This window comes from Mastigoproctus giganteus, chromosome 1 (assembly GCF_048544385.1).
Source record: "Mastigoproctus giganteus isolate SK-2022 chromosome 1, ASM4854438v1, whole genome shotgun sequence".
NCBI lineage: Eukaryota > Metazoa > Arthropoda > Arachnida > Uropygi > Thelyphonidae > Mastigoproctus > Mastigoproctus giganteus.
Window position 1 is genome coordinate 16482368 of NC_143575.1, and position 17923 is coordinate 16500290.

Genomic DNA, 17923 nt, shown 5'->3' on the forward strand with positions numbered 1-17923 from the left:
CCAAGGAAGCTCTCATAATTATGGCTAAAGGTTTGCTTACTTCCTTTGCTGCCTCCTTTAATATAACTGGATAGATCCCATCCACTCCAGGTGCCTTTCTTGTGTTTATCTTTAACAATTTGTCCTCCACTTTACTCTCAGTTATTACAAGATTATCTAGCTTACTGCCAGAGTGGAATACACCTCTGGCATTCCCCTCGCTGAATAACTCCTCATGTGTGAATGTCGATGCAAAATATTCATTTAGTTTGTTAGTTACCTGAGAAGGATCATCAACAGTTGAACCATCGATATCAAGTGGACCAATCTGATTCATCCCCTTCCTTCTAGAGTTTACATAAGTAAAGAACTCTTTGCTGCTTTTCTTTGCATCCTTTGCCAAAGATTTCTTGTAATCTGCCTTCACCTGCCTAACCTCCTTTGTAACTTGGTTACAGATCAGCTTATATCTATCATAGGCTTCTGTGTCACATGTTAATTTATATGTATCCCATGCATTTTTCTTCTCTACAATATTGTCTCATTAGTTCATCTGACATCCATTTAGGCCTGAACCTTGAACAATATTTCTTAGTTGGTATGTAAAGACTAGTAGCTTCCAAGGTAAGTTCTTTGAATGCTTCCCATTTTGAATTTGCTCTTGGTAACATCATCAGTTGGTCCCACTGTATAGAATTTAAATACTGTCTCAGACCATCGTAGTTGCCTTTATGAAAGCAAAAACCTTTCCCTTTACCCCTGATGGTAGTTACCTCTTTGAGTAAATCCCACTTCAGCACACTGTGATCATTGACAACTAGTGGTTCCTTTATCTGCAGATTCTTAATGCATGAAGAATCACTACTGATAATCAGATCAAGAGTGTTACTCCCTCTAGTTGCCTCCCGAACATGCTGATGTAGAAAACAATCATCCAATAAATCCACAAAAGCCTTGCTAGTGTGTGAGTGACCAACCCACAAATTCCAGTCAATATCTGGGTAATTAAAATCCCCCATTAAAGACTCTCTGATTTTCTGTCTCACTCTATTTCCCTGTACAGTTTCTTATTATACTCATCAGAGTCATTAGGCCTATAGCACACTCCTACTCTCAATTTTGATCTCCCAATGCTTATGTCACACCAAACTGACTCGACACTACACTGTCCTGCGATGTCAACTGGCTTCACTTTCTTGGATTTTATGTGTTTCTTAACTAATAGCATAACCCCTCCTCCCTTCCTATCCTGTCTATCCTCTCTGTATACATTGTACTCCCCAAATTCCAGTTCTGCATTCCTTATATCTGTGTGACACCACGTCTCTGATATCTGAACAATATCTACTTTTGATGTTTTGAGCAATACCTAAAATTCATCAAATTTATTTACCAAACTCCTAGCATTGGTGTACATGTAAGTATACATGCACCTGTTCCTATTCTTAGCTACCCTAACACAACCCATTTGTTTAACTTGTACCGCAATGACTACCAGCAGTCTCTGAAATATCCCGCATCTTGTTTTCCAGGCTGCTGCTCATTCCAATAGAAGCAGTGCAAGAATCACTTTCACCTCTGCCAATGGATACTGTTAATCTATTAGTCCTTGTATCCCCCTCCAAGTTTGCAGTTTTCCGACCCACCTAACACTGCCTTGATAGCATCAGCAAATATTCTTGCACCTTTTCTATTTAAGTGTATCCCACCCCTGTAGAAGCAGTTTCTCCTGTTAACAAGTACAGACCAGGCTGAGAAAAATTCTACCCCTTGAGCCTTGCATAATCTCTCCAGGGCCGAATTGATCGACAAGGTTCTCATCATATACTCCCTCCTATCGTGTCTGGGCAGAATTGCAGACACTTTCAAATTCAACCCTAATTCACTGCTTTTTTTCAACAGTTTCTGTTAGTATTTATATTAGTACTAATATCCTATATATAAAATCAGATAGAACATATATAAATAGATATATAATATATATACAATTAGATATACAAATACAAATATATAAATAGATTCTTCCACAAAACTGAAAAATCTATGGCATATCATGGAATGTCTTTTGACAGCCAGAGAGATACTAATCATCATTACAAGAAACAAAGTTTGGATTAACCCGCAAGAAGGGAATCAAAATGGCAGCAAATAATATGCTGAAAGAGTCCCAATATTAGACAAATAACAGAAATGGAACAAATGATCCCAACTCTAAAAATTATGAAATTTTAAATTGTGACATTAGCATTAGCATTAGTAGAGGCATTTGATGCAAGAAAGCTAGCTTATGCAGCATCAGCCAAAAAAAAAAAAAAAAAAAAACCCACTTCCACTTCACTCCTGTTCGTTCGAAATACCTGTCCAGCTGAGCCTTTAACTTATTTAGGCTATCAACTTCCACTACAAGGGATGGAAGTCTGTTCCACCAACCAACCACCCGCTGGCTAAAGGCAAATTTCCGCACGTCTATCCTACATCTGTCTTTCCTCAATTTGAATTTATGCCCTCTCAGGTGATTTTTCTGAGCTAGAGGAAGAATCCCATCAGCATTGAGTATGCTCAAACCATTCAAGGCTTTATACACCTCTATCAGATCACCTCGCTGGTGCCTAGTCTCCAGACACTGTAATTTGCAAAACTTAAGCCTTTCTTCGTAAAAGCACCCCTTTGTTCCATTCACTAATCTTGTTGCCCTTCTCTGTACTCGTTCCAGCAGCTCTACATCCTTCTTGAAATGAGGCCTCCAGACCTGTATACAGTACTCTAGGTGTGGCCTGACCATTGCCTTATACAAGGGAATAATCACCTCCTTATCCCTGCTAGAAAAATTCCTATATATCATTGACAATACACCATGAGCTCCTCGTGCAGCCCTTCTGCACTACTCAGAGAACTTCATATCTGCCTGCAAAACCACCCCCAGGTCCCTTTCATTCTCTACCACTGTCAGTGTAGTACCACAGAGTTGATACGTTGCTCTGGGGTTGCTGTTTCCCATGTGTAGTACTTTACATTTGTCAATGTTAAACTTCATTTGCCACCTCTCAGCCCATCTGCTCAACCTTTCCAGATCCTGTTGCAGCAGCATAGTGTCAGTAGTGTCCTTGACAACAATACTAACCTTCGTATCGTCTGCAAACATGGACATTAAGCTTGATATACCATCATCAATATCATTTATAAATACAGAAAACAATAATGGTCCCAACACTTAAGCCTGAGGGACTCCTCTAATAACATTAGTCCACAATGAACAGTGTCCATTGATTACCACTCTCTGTCTTCTCCCCCTCAACCACCCCTTTAAGGCGCCTCCATAGACAGGTGGGAAGGAGCAGCAGTGCGTAGCACACGCTTCTTGATTAGACCAGGGTTCGAGCCCGTCACCACCAAATACGGAGGATGCGGAAAGTCAAGGAATGACCACTGCATATCCCAGAGCAATATGGCCTTAATTGCTAATGTTCCTAAAAACCAAATAACAAACCACCCCTTTATCCACAGCAGCAAATTGCTTCCAATGCCACACTGCTCCAATTTGTGCAGCAGTCTTCCATGTGCAACAGTATCAAAAGCCTTTCTAAGATCCAAGTATATAATATCAAAGTTATTCCCTGCATCCAGTTCTTTTGTGACTGCATCATAGTATCCAATGAAATTGGTCGGGCATTGGTCCCCTTAACAAAACCATGCTGTGTCCAAGCTATAACTGAAGTCTTGTCTAGATGATCTTGCAGTGATTCTTTAACCAGTGCCTCCATTAATTTTCCTGGAACAGAAGTTAAACTCACAGGTCTATAATTACTTGTGTCAGCCTTTGATCCTCCTTTGTGAATTGGGGTCACATTTCCACAACTCCAGTCTGTGGGTACCTCCCCTGAGTCCAAGGAAGCTGGAAACATGATAAATCAACGGTAGAAGGGCTAACAAGGATCTGATGATTAAATAATAATTATCTCAAGGATACAGTAAAAGCTTTATCTCAACAGACTGAACTGCAGCACAAACATTAATAAATAGAACATGTTCCCTACTTTCCGCCAAGAATTATAAATCTTGGACGTTAGCCGGTTCAAACACAACAGTAGATATACATTCACACCTATAGTAAGAAGTTTCAAATTTATCAAAGCAAATTTGTTTAGACACAGAAGGAAAAAACAATTTCTCTAGGGCTTTAAGAAATGGAGATCCAAATTTGTCTAAAGCCTTATAGCCATATTTACTACTCTTTTTGGAATAGCAATAACCTTATAAACCAACCAATTCTCTAGAAATATTCCCACACCAAGGATGTGGAAATAAGGACATTAACATATCAAGTCAAATACACATTGCAGCCTTCAGACAAAAGTTTGGAATTTTACAATAAGGAAGAGTAGACTGATTTAGCAGACTGTTAATAATCTCCATAAGGATTTCTTGATTTCATTCGATGTCAGACAAATCAGATAATTGACAGGAAAGAAAAAGCTGATAGAACCCCCAGAATCCTGATTTTTCCATTAAATCTGAGGAACAAGATAGCCAGGCATCCATATCTGGAGGAGAAAAATTGGATTTAATTATCAGAAAACATTCTTTTACCTGTGGCAATCTCGGAACACAAACTTCCGAAATGCCTCTTTCCTTGCTGCATTAAAATTGGATACCTTACCATCATCAAGCCAGCAGCTGTTTTATTTATATAAAAGACAGTTTTTCAAATAATTTTCTAATGAAAAAGTATTCTTTTTAGAATGGGTTACCTGCCTCCCAATTGGAGAATTCCGATTTTCCAATTCTCCGGAAGTAGCGACAAGGGCACCATTGCAAGAATTGTCACCATTACGACTGAAAATGAGTTCAAACATTCTTGAATATCTTGTAAATTGAATTTTTTTAATTTATAAATTTAATTTTGGTAACTTCTGATTATTTTCTGTGATATTCTGTAAATTTAATCTTCCCCTTTCGTTAAGCCTCATTTTAGGAAGGATGAGGATCTAATGGAATGGGTGCAGAGAAGCGCAAGATTAGTGAGTGAAACAAAAGGGTGCTTTCAAAAAAGGCTTCAGTTCTGTAAATTACAGTGTCTGGAGACTAGGTACCTGAAAAAAGATCTGATTGAGGTGCCCAAGGCTTTGAATGGATTGAGTAAGTACAATGCTGATGGCATCCTTCCTCTTGCTCAGATTACACAGAGGTAGCATAAATTCAGGTTGAGGAGATGGTTGCAGGATACACATTGCGAGAGTTTGCCTTCGGTCAGTAAGTAGTTAAACGTTGGAACAATCTTCCATCTGGTGTTTAGAGATAGATAGTTTGAATAAATTCAAGAATTAGACAAACTATTAGATAAGATGGACAGGTGATATGGAAAGTCTTGTTTATTTTTTTGCTGATGCTGTATAAGCTTGCTTCCTTGTATCAAATGTTACTAGTAATATGAATTTTAGATTCTATCAATTTTTCAAAAGTTGTGATAACAGCACCATTGCTAAAAGCCAATTATGGTTTCTTTTTCTTTTTTCTTTTTTTTTTTTTTTTTTCAAGATCTTGTAAGTTTCAATTCTTAAGTTCAAGAGTTTATAAACTTATAGTATCTGCTTAATTATTGTATCATTTTGTTAATTTAATTACTGTAATATTTTAATAAAATTAGCATTAGTTGAGGCATATGATGCAAGAAAGCAAGCTTATAGAACATCAGCCAAAAAAAAAAAAAAAAAAAAACCCTTTCCATTTTACCTATCCAGTCGCTCCAAATGTTTGTCTAGTTCAGCCTTAAATTTATTTAAGCTATCAACTTCCACAACAACAGATGAAAGTCTGTTCCAGCAATCAACTACCCATTGCCTAAAGGAAAATTTCCACACATGTATCTACAACTGTCTTTCCTCAATTTGAATCTATGCCCCCCCCCTCAGGTTCTTAATCTGAGCAAGCGGAAGTATCCTGTCAGCATTGAGCCTGCTCAAACCATTCAAGACCTTATACACCTCACAGGTGCCTAGTCTCCAGATACTGCAACTTGCGGAACTTAAGCCTTTCTTTGTAAATGTGCTCCTTTGTTCCTCTCACCAATCTTGTTGCCCTTCTCTGTACTCATTCTAGCAACTCTACATCCTTCTTAAAATGAGGCCTCCAGACCTGTATTCAGTACTCAAGGTGTGGCCTGACCATTGCCTTATACAAAGGGATAATCACCTTCTTATCTCTGCTAGCAAAATTCCTACATATCATTGACAAAACTCCATGAGCTGCTCTAGCAGCTCATCTGCACTGCTCAGAGAACTTCCTATCTGACTGCACAACTACCCCAAGGTCTTTTTCATTCTCCACCTCCCTGAGTGTAGTATCACACAGTTGGTATGTTTCTCTTGGGTCACTGCTACCCATATGCAGTACTTTGCATTTGTAAATGTTAAACTTCAGTTGTCACTTTTTAGGCGATCTGCCTAAATTTTCTAGATCCTGTTGCAGTAGCATACTGTCATTAACAATCCTGCCAACCTTTGTATCATATGCAAATTTGGATATTAAGCCTGATATACCTTCATCGATATCATTGATAAATACACAAAACAACAATGGGCCCAGCACCAAACCCTGGGGGACCCACTAATAACATTAGTCCACGTAGAGCAGTGCCAATTTATTACCACTCTCTGCTGTTTCCCACTCAAGCATCTCTTTATCCATTGCAGCAACTTGCCTTTAATGCCACACCACTCCAATTTGTACAGCAGTCTTCCATGTGCAACAGTATCAAAAGCTTTCCTGAAATCCAAGTATATGATATCAAAATTATTTTTTTCATCCAGTTTCATCCAGATACTACGATGTGACCACATCGTAGTATCCTATCAAATTGGTTAGACAAGACTTCCCCTTAAGAAACCCATGCTGTGTCTGTTAGTTAGTTATTTGGTTTTTAGGAGCATTAGCAACTAATGGAGATTTCCGAGTGAGTCATGATTTTTTTGCAGAACCCGTGGCATGTATTCCAAGGTCGACCTAGTGGATAATCATAGTTCACTTGGCGATACTTTTCTTTGTCACCACTGTAAGGAGTGTACCGATCTTAAGTTAAAATTTGGTGCATTGCTAGAACAATTTGAGTCGCTGAAAAAAACGGGTGCTTGCCCCCGAGAATAATGTAACTAGGAGCTCTTCAGGGATTCAAGACTCTAGTAACCTACCAAGTGATGCATTCCCGATTCGAGCCCCAAAGCAGAATAACGAAGTGCAAACTACTCTGGTTCAAAAGGCCTTAGTTCTATTAGGAGACTCCATTGTCAGGGAAATGGGAAATATTTTTTGGAATAATGATAGGTGAACTAGAACCAGGGTATGTCTGCTGGAAGCAACTATTAATCATGTCACCAACAGACTGTCAGATTTTAAGGGGGGGATAAAGAGACTATTATTCATATGGGGACTAATGATATTAAGCATACACGATCTGATGATTTGTTACACAAATTAGTATTAGTTGAGGCATATGATGCAAGGAAGTAAGCTTATAGAGCATCAGCCAAAAAAAAAAAAAAACCCTTCCCATTTAACCCATCCAGTCACTCCAACTGTTTGTCTAGCTCAGCCTTAAATTTATTTAAGCTATCAACTTCCATAACAACAGATGGAAGTCTGTTCCAGCAATCAACTACCTGCTTGCTAAAGGCAAACTTACACACATTTATTCTACAACTGTCTTTCCTCAATTTGAATCTATGCCCCCTCAGGTTTTAATCTCAGCAAGTGGAAGTATCCCATCAGCATTGAGACTGCTGAAACTATTCAAGGCCTTGTACAACTCAATCAGATCACCCCGCAGGTGCCTAGTCTCCAGATGCTGCAACTTACAGAATTTAAGCCTCTCCTGGTAAGAGAACCCCTTTGTTCCTCTCAAATATAGGACCATGCTGAAGAAATGCCACGAGTTAGGTCACAATGTCAATTTTCTCCAATTCTGTCCAGGCACGATAGGAGGGATTACATGCAGAAAGCCTTGTGGATTAACTCAAGACTTGGATTTTGCAAGGCTTTTGGGTGGAAATTTCTATCAGCTTGGCCCACACTTGTAGGTAGAGATGGGATACATTTAAACAAAGGTGGTGCAAGAGTTTTTGCCAGTATTATCAAGGATACCTTAAAGGTTCAGGGAAACTGCTAGTTTGGGGAGGACAAGGGTAATACAGACATGAGTTTATCTGATAATATTGGTCAAAGTAATGCTTGCACATACCTCAGGAGTTCTTGTTTGTTACCGCAACCGATAATATTAGCAAGCTATTCTGGGAACAGAAATGTTTCAAATGGACTGGTAGCTAATGCCAGGGAAGTGAGCTTAAAAAACTTAAAAGGGTGTGTTTCCCTATGCATTTCCCTCCTCACCTATGGGAGGAGGAAAATGCATAGGTTGTCTATTTCCTTTTCTCTTAGTAACACTAAGTCTTAATTGTTTATACAGTAATGTCAGAAGTGTCATCAATAAAACGAGTGAATTCAAACTGCTGGTTAGGACAAGTAATGCTGACATAATAGGGCTTACAGAAACATAGTGCCAACCGGAGATAGAGGATAATGAGTTTCTGTATGGTATGTACGATGTATTTAGGAAAACAGCGCATTTAGAAGGAGGGGGGGGATGCTTCTTATCAAAAGCAGCCTGAGCACAACGAAAGCTTTCCCAGATTCAGATGTTTTGCATGCTAGTATAGAATCTGTATGGTGTGACATAGTTGGAAGCAAAGGTATAATGAGAGTGGGAGTAATCTACAGGTCAGGTGATAGTAAATGTAGTAAATGGATTGTAATTTCAGGAAAGGAAATTACAATGAATTGCATTCACTCGCACAGAGAGTGAATGCAATTGAATTATGGAATACCTGCAAGATTCGCTCGAATCTTGCAGCCATTGTTTTTGTATATAGTGGTAGGGAATTCAAATTTTTTTAATTGAGGTAGTTAGGTAGCTCTAACGCATAATTTAGAGTAATACGCTTCACTGTTTCTATTAGATAGCGTAGTATTGACATTTAATTAATTTAATTTATTGATTTTATTAATTTAAAGTATCATGCCCCAAACTAGAGCAGCAAAGCAACGGGCACAAAGTGGCAAGAGTGCTGTGACTCGGGGGAGAACTGAGGGGGGGCGATTCTCCAACGCATCACAGCCTAAAAAAATGTGCAACTTGTGAAATGTTTGCCGAACTCTCTGGAATGGAACATGACATTGCCATGGGAGATGTCTTTGTGTGTGCGCGATGTAAGGAAATCAGGCGACAACTCAGCGTTGTTATGGGCCTATATGAGAGTTTGAAGGACAGGGTGGATGCCCTCGAAAGATCTAAATTGAGGGGCCCATCAGGCTCTCAGCTGCCCACATCAACGCCAGAGCTTGCACTTGATCATCACGCAAAACAGCGGCAACCCCCAAGGCAGAATGCGCTGGTCCCACAGGAACTAGTAGTTGTTGGTGACTCTATTGTCAGGGAAACGGGAAACATGCTTTGTAAAAAGGATAGGTGGAACAGGACCAGGGTATGTCTGCCAGGGGCAAAGGTTGATGATGTTGTGGAGCAGATATCATCTTTTAAGGGCACAAAAGGTGATATAGTTGTACACGTTGGCACTAAAGATATTAGGAGTAGGAGACTGGCAGAATTACTTAACAAGTACAGATCACTGTTGAACAAAAGCCGAGAATTAGGGTTGAATTTGAAAGTGTCTGCAATTCTGCCCAGACACGATAGAAGGGAGTATATGAGAGCCTTGCCAGCCCTGGAAAGAATATGCAAGGCTCAAGGGGTAGAATTTTTTTCAGCCTGGACTGTACTTGTTATTTTTTTTTTGGTAGTTATTGGCGCATCGGCTTCTGTGGCCATAGTGCACCTCCCAAGGTTTTTTGCAGTACTTTGATCCAAGCCCGAGGCGGGATTCGAACCCGCGACCTTTGGGTTGCCAGGCAGGCGCTTTACCCACCCGGCTAGCCCGGTCGGCACTGTACTTGTTAACAGGAGAGACTGCTACTATAGGGATGGGATACACTTAAATAGAAAGGGTACAAGAATATTTGCTGATGCTATCGAGGCAGTGTTAGGTGGGTCGGAAAACTGATACCTTTGGGGGGGGGATACAAGGACTAATAGTTTAACAGTAGCTGTAGGCAGAGGTGAAGGCGATTCTTGCACAACTTCTATTAGAATAAGTAGCGACCTGGAGCGTGGGGGGTTTCAGGGACGGATGGCAGTCATCCTGAAATAGGTGGGTATATGGGATGTGTTAGGGTAACTAAGAATAGGAGTAGGAGCATGTATACCAATGCTAGAAGTATAGTAAATAAATTTGATGAATTTGAAGTGTTGGTCAAGACATCAAAGGCGGATATTGTTGGGATAGCAGAGACGTGGTGTCACACAGATATAAGGAATGCTGAACTGGAATTGGGGGAGTACAATGTGTACAGAAAGGATAGACAGGATAGAAAGGGAGGTGGTGTTATGCTGTTAATTAAGAAAAACATAAAATCAAAAGAAGTGCATCCAGTTGATATAGATGAACAGTGCACTGTTGAGTCAGTTTGGTGTGACATAAGCACTGCGAAAGCAAAAATAAGAGTAGGAGTGTGTTGTAGGCCTAATGACTCGATTGAGTACAATGAACAATTGTACAGAGAAATAGAGTGGGCTAGTAAATCGGAATGTCTTATAATGGAGGATTTTAACTTCCCAGATATTGACTGGAACTTGTGGGTTGGTCACTCACACACTAGTCAGACTTTTGTGGATTTATTGGATGATTGTTTTCTGCAGCAGCATGTTCGAGAGGCAACCAGAGAAAGTAATACTCTTGATCTGGTTATCAGCAGTGATCATTCGTGTATTAAGAATTTGCAGATAAAGGAACCACTAGGTGGCAGTGATCACAGTGTACTGATGTGGGATTTACTTAAAGATTTAATTACCATCAGGGGTAAAGGAAAGGGTTTTTGCTTCCGTAAAGGTGAGTACAGTGCTCTCCGACAGTTTTTAAATTCTGTACAGTGGGATCAACTGACGATGTTACCAACAGTAAATTCTAAGTGGGAAGCGTTCAAGGAATTAATCGTGGAAGCTGCTAAAAGTTTCATACCTATTAAGAAATATTGTTCAAGGTTTAGGCCTAAATGGTTATCTAATGAACTAATGAGACTCATAACAGAGAAGAAAAATGCATGGGATGCATATAAATTATCAAGTGACTCAGAAGCATGGCAGATATAAGCTAGTCTGTAATCAGGTGACAAAGGAGGTTAGGCAGGTGAAGGCAGATTACGAGAAATCCTTGGCAAAAGATGCTAAGAAAAACAGCAAGGATTTCTTTACTTATATAAACTCTAAAAGGAAGGGGATGAATCTGATTGGTCCACTTGACATCGATGGTTCAACTGTTGATGATCCTGCTCAGATAGCAAACAAACTGAATGAGTATTTTGCATCTACATTCACACATGAGGAATTATTAAGGTTTGAAAATGGCAGAAGGTTATCAAATTGTAGCAGGATACTTAATGATTTTGGAATAACTGAAAGCAAAGTGGAGGAGAAATTGTTGAAGTTAAACATAAGAAAAGCACCTGGGGTGGATGGGATCTATCCAGTTATATTAAAGGAGGCGGCAAAGCAACTAAGCAAACCCTTAGCCATAATTATGAGAGCGTCCTTGGACTCAGGGGAGGTTCCCACGGACTGGAGATGTGCAAATGTATCCCCAATTCACAAAGGGGGATCGAAGGCTGACACGAGTAATTACAGACCAGTTAGTTTAACTTCTGTTCCAGGTAAAATAATGGAGTCACTGGTTAAAGATGCATTGCAGGATCATCCAGACAAGGCTGCAGCAATAATTCAGACACAGCATGGGTTTGTTAAGGGAAAGTCTTGTCTGACAAATTTGATAGAATATTATGATGTGGTTACAAAGGAACTGGATGGAAAAAATAATTTTGATATCATATATTTGGATTTCAAGAAAGCTTTTGACACTGTTGCGCATGGAAGACTATTGTACAAATTGGAGCAGAATGGTATTAAGGGTAAGTTGCTACAATGGATAAAAGGATGGTTAAGTGGGAGAAGACAGAGGGTGGTAATCAATGGGTTTTGCTCTTCATGGACTAACGTTATTAGTGGAGTCCCATAGGGTTCGGTGTTAGGTCCACTGTTGTTTTGTATATTTATCAATGATATTGATGAAGTTATATCAGGCTTAATGTCGATGTTTGCAGATGATACAAAGGTTGGCAGGGTTGTTAATGACAGTAATTGCAGTTTGCTACTGCAACAGGATCTAGATAATTTGGGCAGATGGGCTAAGAAGTGGCAACTGAAGTTTAACCTTGACAAATGCAAAGTACTGCATATGGGTAGAAGTAACCCCAGAGAAACGTACCAACTGTGTGGTACTACACTTAAGGTGGTAGAAAATTAAAAAGACCTGGGAGTAATTGTGCAGTCAGATATGAAGTTTTCTGAGCAATGCAGACAGGCTGCCAGGGCAGGTCATGGGGTTTTGTCAATGATATTTAGGAATTTTGCTAGCAGGGAAAAGAAGGTGATTATCCCTCTGTATAAGGCAATGGTCAGGCCACGCCTTGAGTACTGCGTATAGGTCTGGAGGCCTCATTTTAGGAAGGATGTAGATTTACTTGAGCGTGTACAGAGAAGGGCAACAAGATTGGTGAGGGGAATGAAGGGATCCTCTTACCAAGAGAGGCTTAAGTTCTGCAAATTGCAGTGGCTGGAGACTAGGCACTTGTGCGGTGATCTGATTGAGGTATATAAGGCCTTGAATGGGTTGAGCACGCTGAATTCTGATGGGATCCTTCCACTTGTTCAGATTACGAACCTAAGGGGGCATAAATTCAAATTAAGAAAAGACAGATGTAGAATAGATGTGCGGAAATTTGCCTTTAGCCAGCTGGAACAAACTTCCATCTGTTATTGTGGAAGTTGATAGATTGAATAAATTTAAGGAGGAACTGGACAGGCATTTGGAGGCAATTGTGTGATTTTTTTTTTTTTTTTTTTTTGGCTGATGCTGCATAAGCTCATACACTTGCTTTCTTGCATCACATGCCACTACTACTACTACTACCTTTAAAACATTAATCGCAGAAGCCTTGAATGCATAAATGCCATTAAAAAAATACTCTATGAGGAGGATTCCAAGTTGAATGAATAATGAAGTTGCCAGATTACTTGAGCAGAAAAAGACAACATGGAAAAGTTACAGAGCAATTAAAAGTACCGAAGCCTATAACAGCTACAAAGTGATCTATAATAGTGCCACAGAAAAGGTTAGGCTGGCAAAAGCAGATTATGAGAAATCGTTGTCAAAGAGTAGAGATAAGGATTTCTCCACATGTATAAATGGAAAGAAGAGAAGGACAAACCACACTGGACTTATGTAATGGATGTGGGATAGTGTTAGATACCTCAGCTGAAGTTGAACTCAGCAGTTACTTTGCATCGATATTTACAGAAGAAAAATCCTGTATGTCAAAGAGAAATTATGGGAGTGAAGTTGAAAAATATGTAATTAATGATGTTGAAATTTCAAATGTTTATTTAATGAAAAAACGTTTGCACCTACAGGCCACTAAGGCTACTGGGGTTGATGGAATATACTCTATAATCTTAAGGTAGGTGGCAAGTGAGTGCAGTGAACCATTGAGGCTAATTATGAGAGCATCACTGGACTCGAGTGATTCTGTTGGATTGCCAAGCAGAGCTTTTTCAGAGTAACCTAGATAGCCTTCAGGGATGGTCAGAAAAATGGCAGCTATGCTTTAATCCAACAAAGTGTCAAGTACTACACCTAGGGAACAGTAACCCCAAAATAGCTTATACAGTTGGTGGAGTTGAACTAAAGCCAGTAGTGGAGGAAAGGACTTGGGTGTGCAATACAGACATGAAGTTCTCCAAGTATTGTACATAAGTTGCAGGGAAGGCCCATGGTGTCCTATCGATAATTTAACCAACAATTACTAGTAGAGATAAGGATGTCATAATCTGATTATATAAGGCTTTTGTTAGACCCCACTTGGAATACTGTGTTCAAGTATGGAAACTGCACCTAAAGAAAGGCATTATGCTTCTTGAAAGGGTGCAAAGATGGGTAACTTGCCTGGTGAGATTGGCAAAAGGGCATCCATATGAGGAAAGAATTCGAATATGTGTTGCAGATCTTGGAAACTAGGCACCTTACAGAGGAGACTTGATTGAGGTGTTTAAGGCTCTGAGAGGCATGAGTAAAATGAATGAGGATGAAATTTTCACAGTTATGATTCTAGAACTAGGGGCCATAATTTCAAGTTACTCGAGGAGATGTTTAGATTGGATTGCAGGAAGTTTTATTTTAGCCAGCGAGTTATAAATTACTGGAATAAGTTACCTACATAGGTGGTAGAGGCTGACAATTTTGGGAAATTCAAAGGTTGGCTGGATAATTACCTATAGGAGGAGGGAAATGCATAGGTTGTCTATTTCCTTTTCTCTTATTAATTATTTAATTTTTGTTAATTTTTTTTCTTCTTAGTATTATTTTATTTAATTTTTTTTTTTTGGCTGGTGCAGCATAAGCCATAGCCTTCCTTGCACCATGTGGCTGTTGCTAATGCTAATACTAATTAATCTAACTACCTTCTTTTGGACAGAGTCCAAGAGCATGAGAGAGATTTCGAGGGCACCACCCCAGATGTGGGAACAATATTCCATGGTGGATAAGAGATTTGTACAGAGTTAGTAACTCTTCAAAAGAAAACTAACAAAGTGTAGGAGAAAACTTTTTTTGAGGCAGTAGAAGTAATATTTGTGATTTGCCAAGAGGGGTTAGAAGTCAGGGTAAACCCAAAAAAGACGTGATTCTGCCTAGAAATATGAATGTTATTGATGATAAGCAAGGAAGCAGAATTCTTTTTTGTGCAAGAAATAAAAAAGGATTGAGTTTTAGAAGAAATAAAGTTGGCTAAGTTTTATCCACCCCATCAAGGAATTACTGAGATCAGCATTTAAAGAATTGGTATTTGATCTAGTCAGTAGAAGAAAGTCATTAACATACAAAAGGAAAAGAGTGAGAGAAAGAACTGAACCTTGGGGAGTACCAGTATTAGTTGAGAAGTTAAAAGACAGAGAGCTATCTACCATCACCCACAATGTGCAGAAAACTAGTTAAAAATTGCATAAAAACAGAAATAAAATCATGATAAAAGCTTGTAAAAAAAAAAAAAATTTAAGAGAGTTTGACTATAGGAAGAAGAGTTTCAAAGAAAGGAAATCAGAAAGTTCAGAGAATGATAGAGACAACAGATGAATACACAGAATTGGTTAAAGAGATTTTAAGTCAAGGGGGAGGCAAAAAGATGAAATTCAAAATTAGGAAGTCTCTAACAAGGAATCCCAAGCAGACATATGCACAAGCACCACCTTTTAAGCAAAGGAATCGGAGAATGAATAATTAGAATAGCCAAAATGAGGCGGTGGGTTGAGGCAATCAATAATTGAGATTCTGGTAGGAAAAAATGTAAGTTGGGCTTCACAGATTGTAGATAAAAATGGATATCACTGTGGATGGAATTAACCCTACATATATTTTTGAAATGAATCATGAAGTTTCTGGATGGTTTAGATTTTTTCACAGATAAGTTTGTTCTGTCATCAATTGATTACATCACATTTAATTTATATTTTTTATATTTTATATTATTTAATCAATCCTTTCAGATAAATTCTGTTAACAAAAATTATCAAATAATTTTAAATATTATTCAATAAAATAAAATTTTTACTTCTGCAACTTGCCTTTTTAGTTTGAATGTCTTTTTCTTTAATGTGTTCTATCCAACTATCCAACTGCCTATTTAATTCTTCTCTTTCCTGCTCTTTTTCTCTTTTCAATTGTTTTCGTTCTTCTCGCTGCCTCCTCTGTATGACCTATAATAACAAAATATTCCTAGCTATGACCAATTTAGTTTTATAAGTATGCTAGTCCAATATACAGAAAAATGCTCATTTGTTCAAATAAACTGATACATTAATAATATACATATATGCCAAATTTCAGGTTTCTTTCTATCTGCACAGATCTACATTTAATCTACATAATTATAAAACCAATAATTGAACTTGAATTTTTGTGATCATCATCAGCCATTTTCAATCCACTGCAGGATGAAGGCTTCTCCAGCAACTTTTCAGTTCCTTCTGTTTTGTGCAATGGCCATCCATTTAATGCCCACAAATTGCCCATCTCCGGTGCTAAATCTTCCAGATTTTCTTTTAACTCCTCTTGGGTACCATTCTATTATTTTTTTAGTCCATCTGTCATCATATCTTCAAGCTAAGTGTCCTGCCTAAGTCCAATTCTTTAGTTTTGATAAGAATGTCCTTTACTTGAGTTTGCTGCCTAATCCATGTGTTTCTCTTCTTATCCAACGGTCTGATTCCTAATATAATTCATTCCATTCTTCGCTGTGTAGTTTTCAGCTTCTCTTCCATTCTTTTGGTGAGTGCCCAAGTTTCACTTCCATAAGTCATGGCAGAGAGTATACATTGGTTCATTATTTTATGTTTTAGACAAATTGGGATATTACTCCTCAATACGTAACTACATTTCCTGAATGCTATCCATCCGAAATTTATTCTTCTCTTGACTTCCAGCCATTTATCATTATTACAGCTAATGACTTGTCCAAGATAAATATATGAATCCACCTTTTCAATTTCTGCTCCTTCAATGATTATATCCCTTCCTGTGGCATACTTTTTCATCATTACTTTTGTTTTAGCAATATTCATCTTTAGCCTGAAATCCTTACTAACTCTGCTTAACTGATTAAGATTTTTGTGATATCTTTGTTATTTCCATGATTTTTGCAGAAACAACAAGTACAGAGAATTTATTTTCAATTAAACATCATCTAATTTTGAAACAAAACAAAAACAACATATAATAACATTTAAGGCAAGAGAGAAGAAATTGCAAGATTTGACATAACATTTTGTTAAATGTTTTTTTTTTTTTTTTATGAAAACCCCAAACACAAAAGGTATCAAAACCTATAGTACTTAGTACCATGCATGGGTTGAAGGAGTTCAAGCCTCCAATAAGCAAAGTGGTGGTATTTCACCGGTTGATGAAAGTCATCTACCACTCATAAATTGCAAACGATAAATGTTTACATTATTAATATTCTCCTTCTGTAACCTTGTTATAGTTTTGTTTGATTGGATTTCTTGAATTCAGTCACCATTTTCCTTTCATGTCCTGTTTTAATTTTGGGAACAGCCAAAAGCCACTTAGTGCTAAATCAGAAAAATAAGATAGTGGTGGCACAATAGGAATGTCTTTGTCAGTCAAAAATTGCTAGATAATAAGTGATGTGTGGCATGGTGCATTTTCATAGTGAAGGAGCCACCTGTTTCACCTTTTTTTCAGGTTAATTTACAGTGGACTCATCTCACAATTATTAAATGGTTGTGAGATGTAGCTGTTGGGTAGTAGTCAGTATTAACAGTGATACCTTGTGAAATTTATTTCAATAATATCATCCCCTCATCAAAAAATATAATTAGCATGATCTAATTGTATTTTGAACAAAGTAAATACAATTATGTTGTGCTAATAAATAAGTGATTGGGCCATTTTGACCTCATAATTTATTTATTTATATATATATACATATATATATACAAAGGGTACTAGGAAAGTTTTGCAATATGACGCAACAATGAATCACAGGAAGCTGCTTGTTGCTGCATGTTGAGACATGCTCATACGTGCATAGTAGCCGCCGCGCCAAGTCGATGGGCTCAGTTATTCATTAGTAGTGAGAGTGTAAAGTGCTTGCGATGGCATCGTGGTCACGAAATGAGATAAGGACAGTTTTGCAGTATAATTTCGTGCGTGGTTTAACC

General features: G+C 38.3%; 1 protein-coding gene across 1 annotated transcript in view; it reads right to left on the reverse strand.

Annotated features, from left to right (window-relative positions):
• Window positions 1-17923, reverse strand: part of LOC150090583 (uncharacterized) — a 153120-nt gene that overhangs the window by 51904 nt on the left and 83293 nt on the right. The window contains exon 5 of the mRNA XM_090385101.1: window positions 15809-15940. Coding sequence (XP_090241227.1) covers window positions 15809-15940 — 132 coding nt within the window. The remainder of the gene's footprint in view (window positions 1-15808; window positions 15941-17923) is intronic.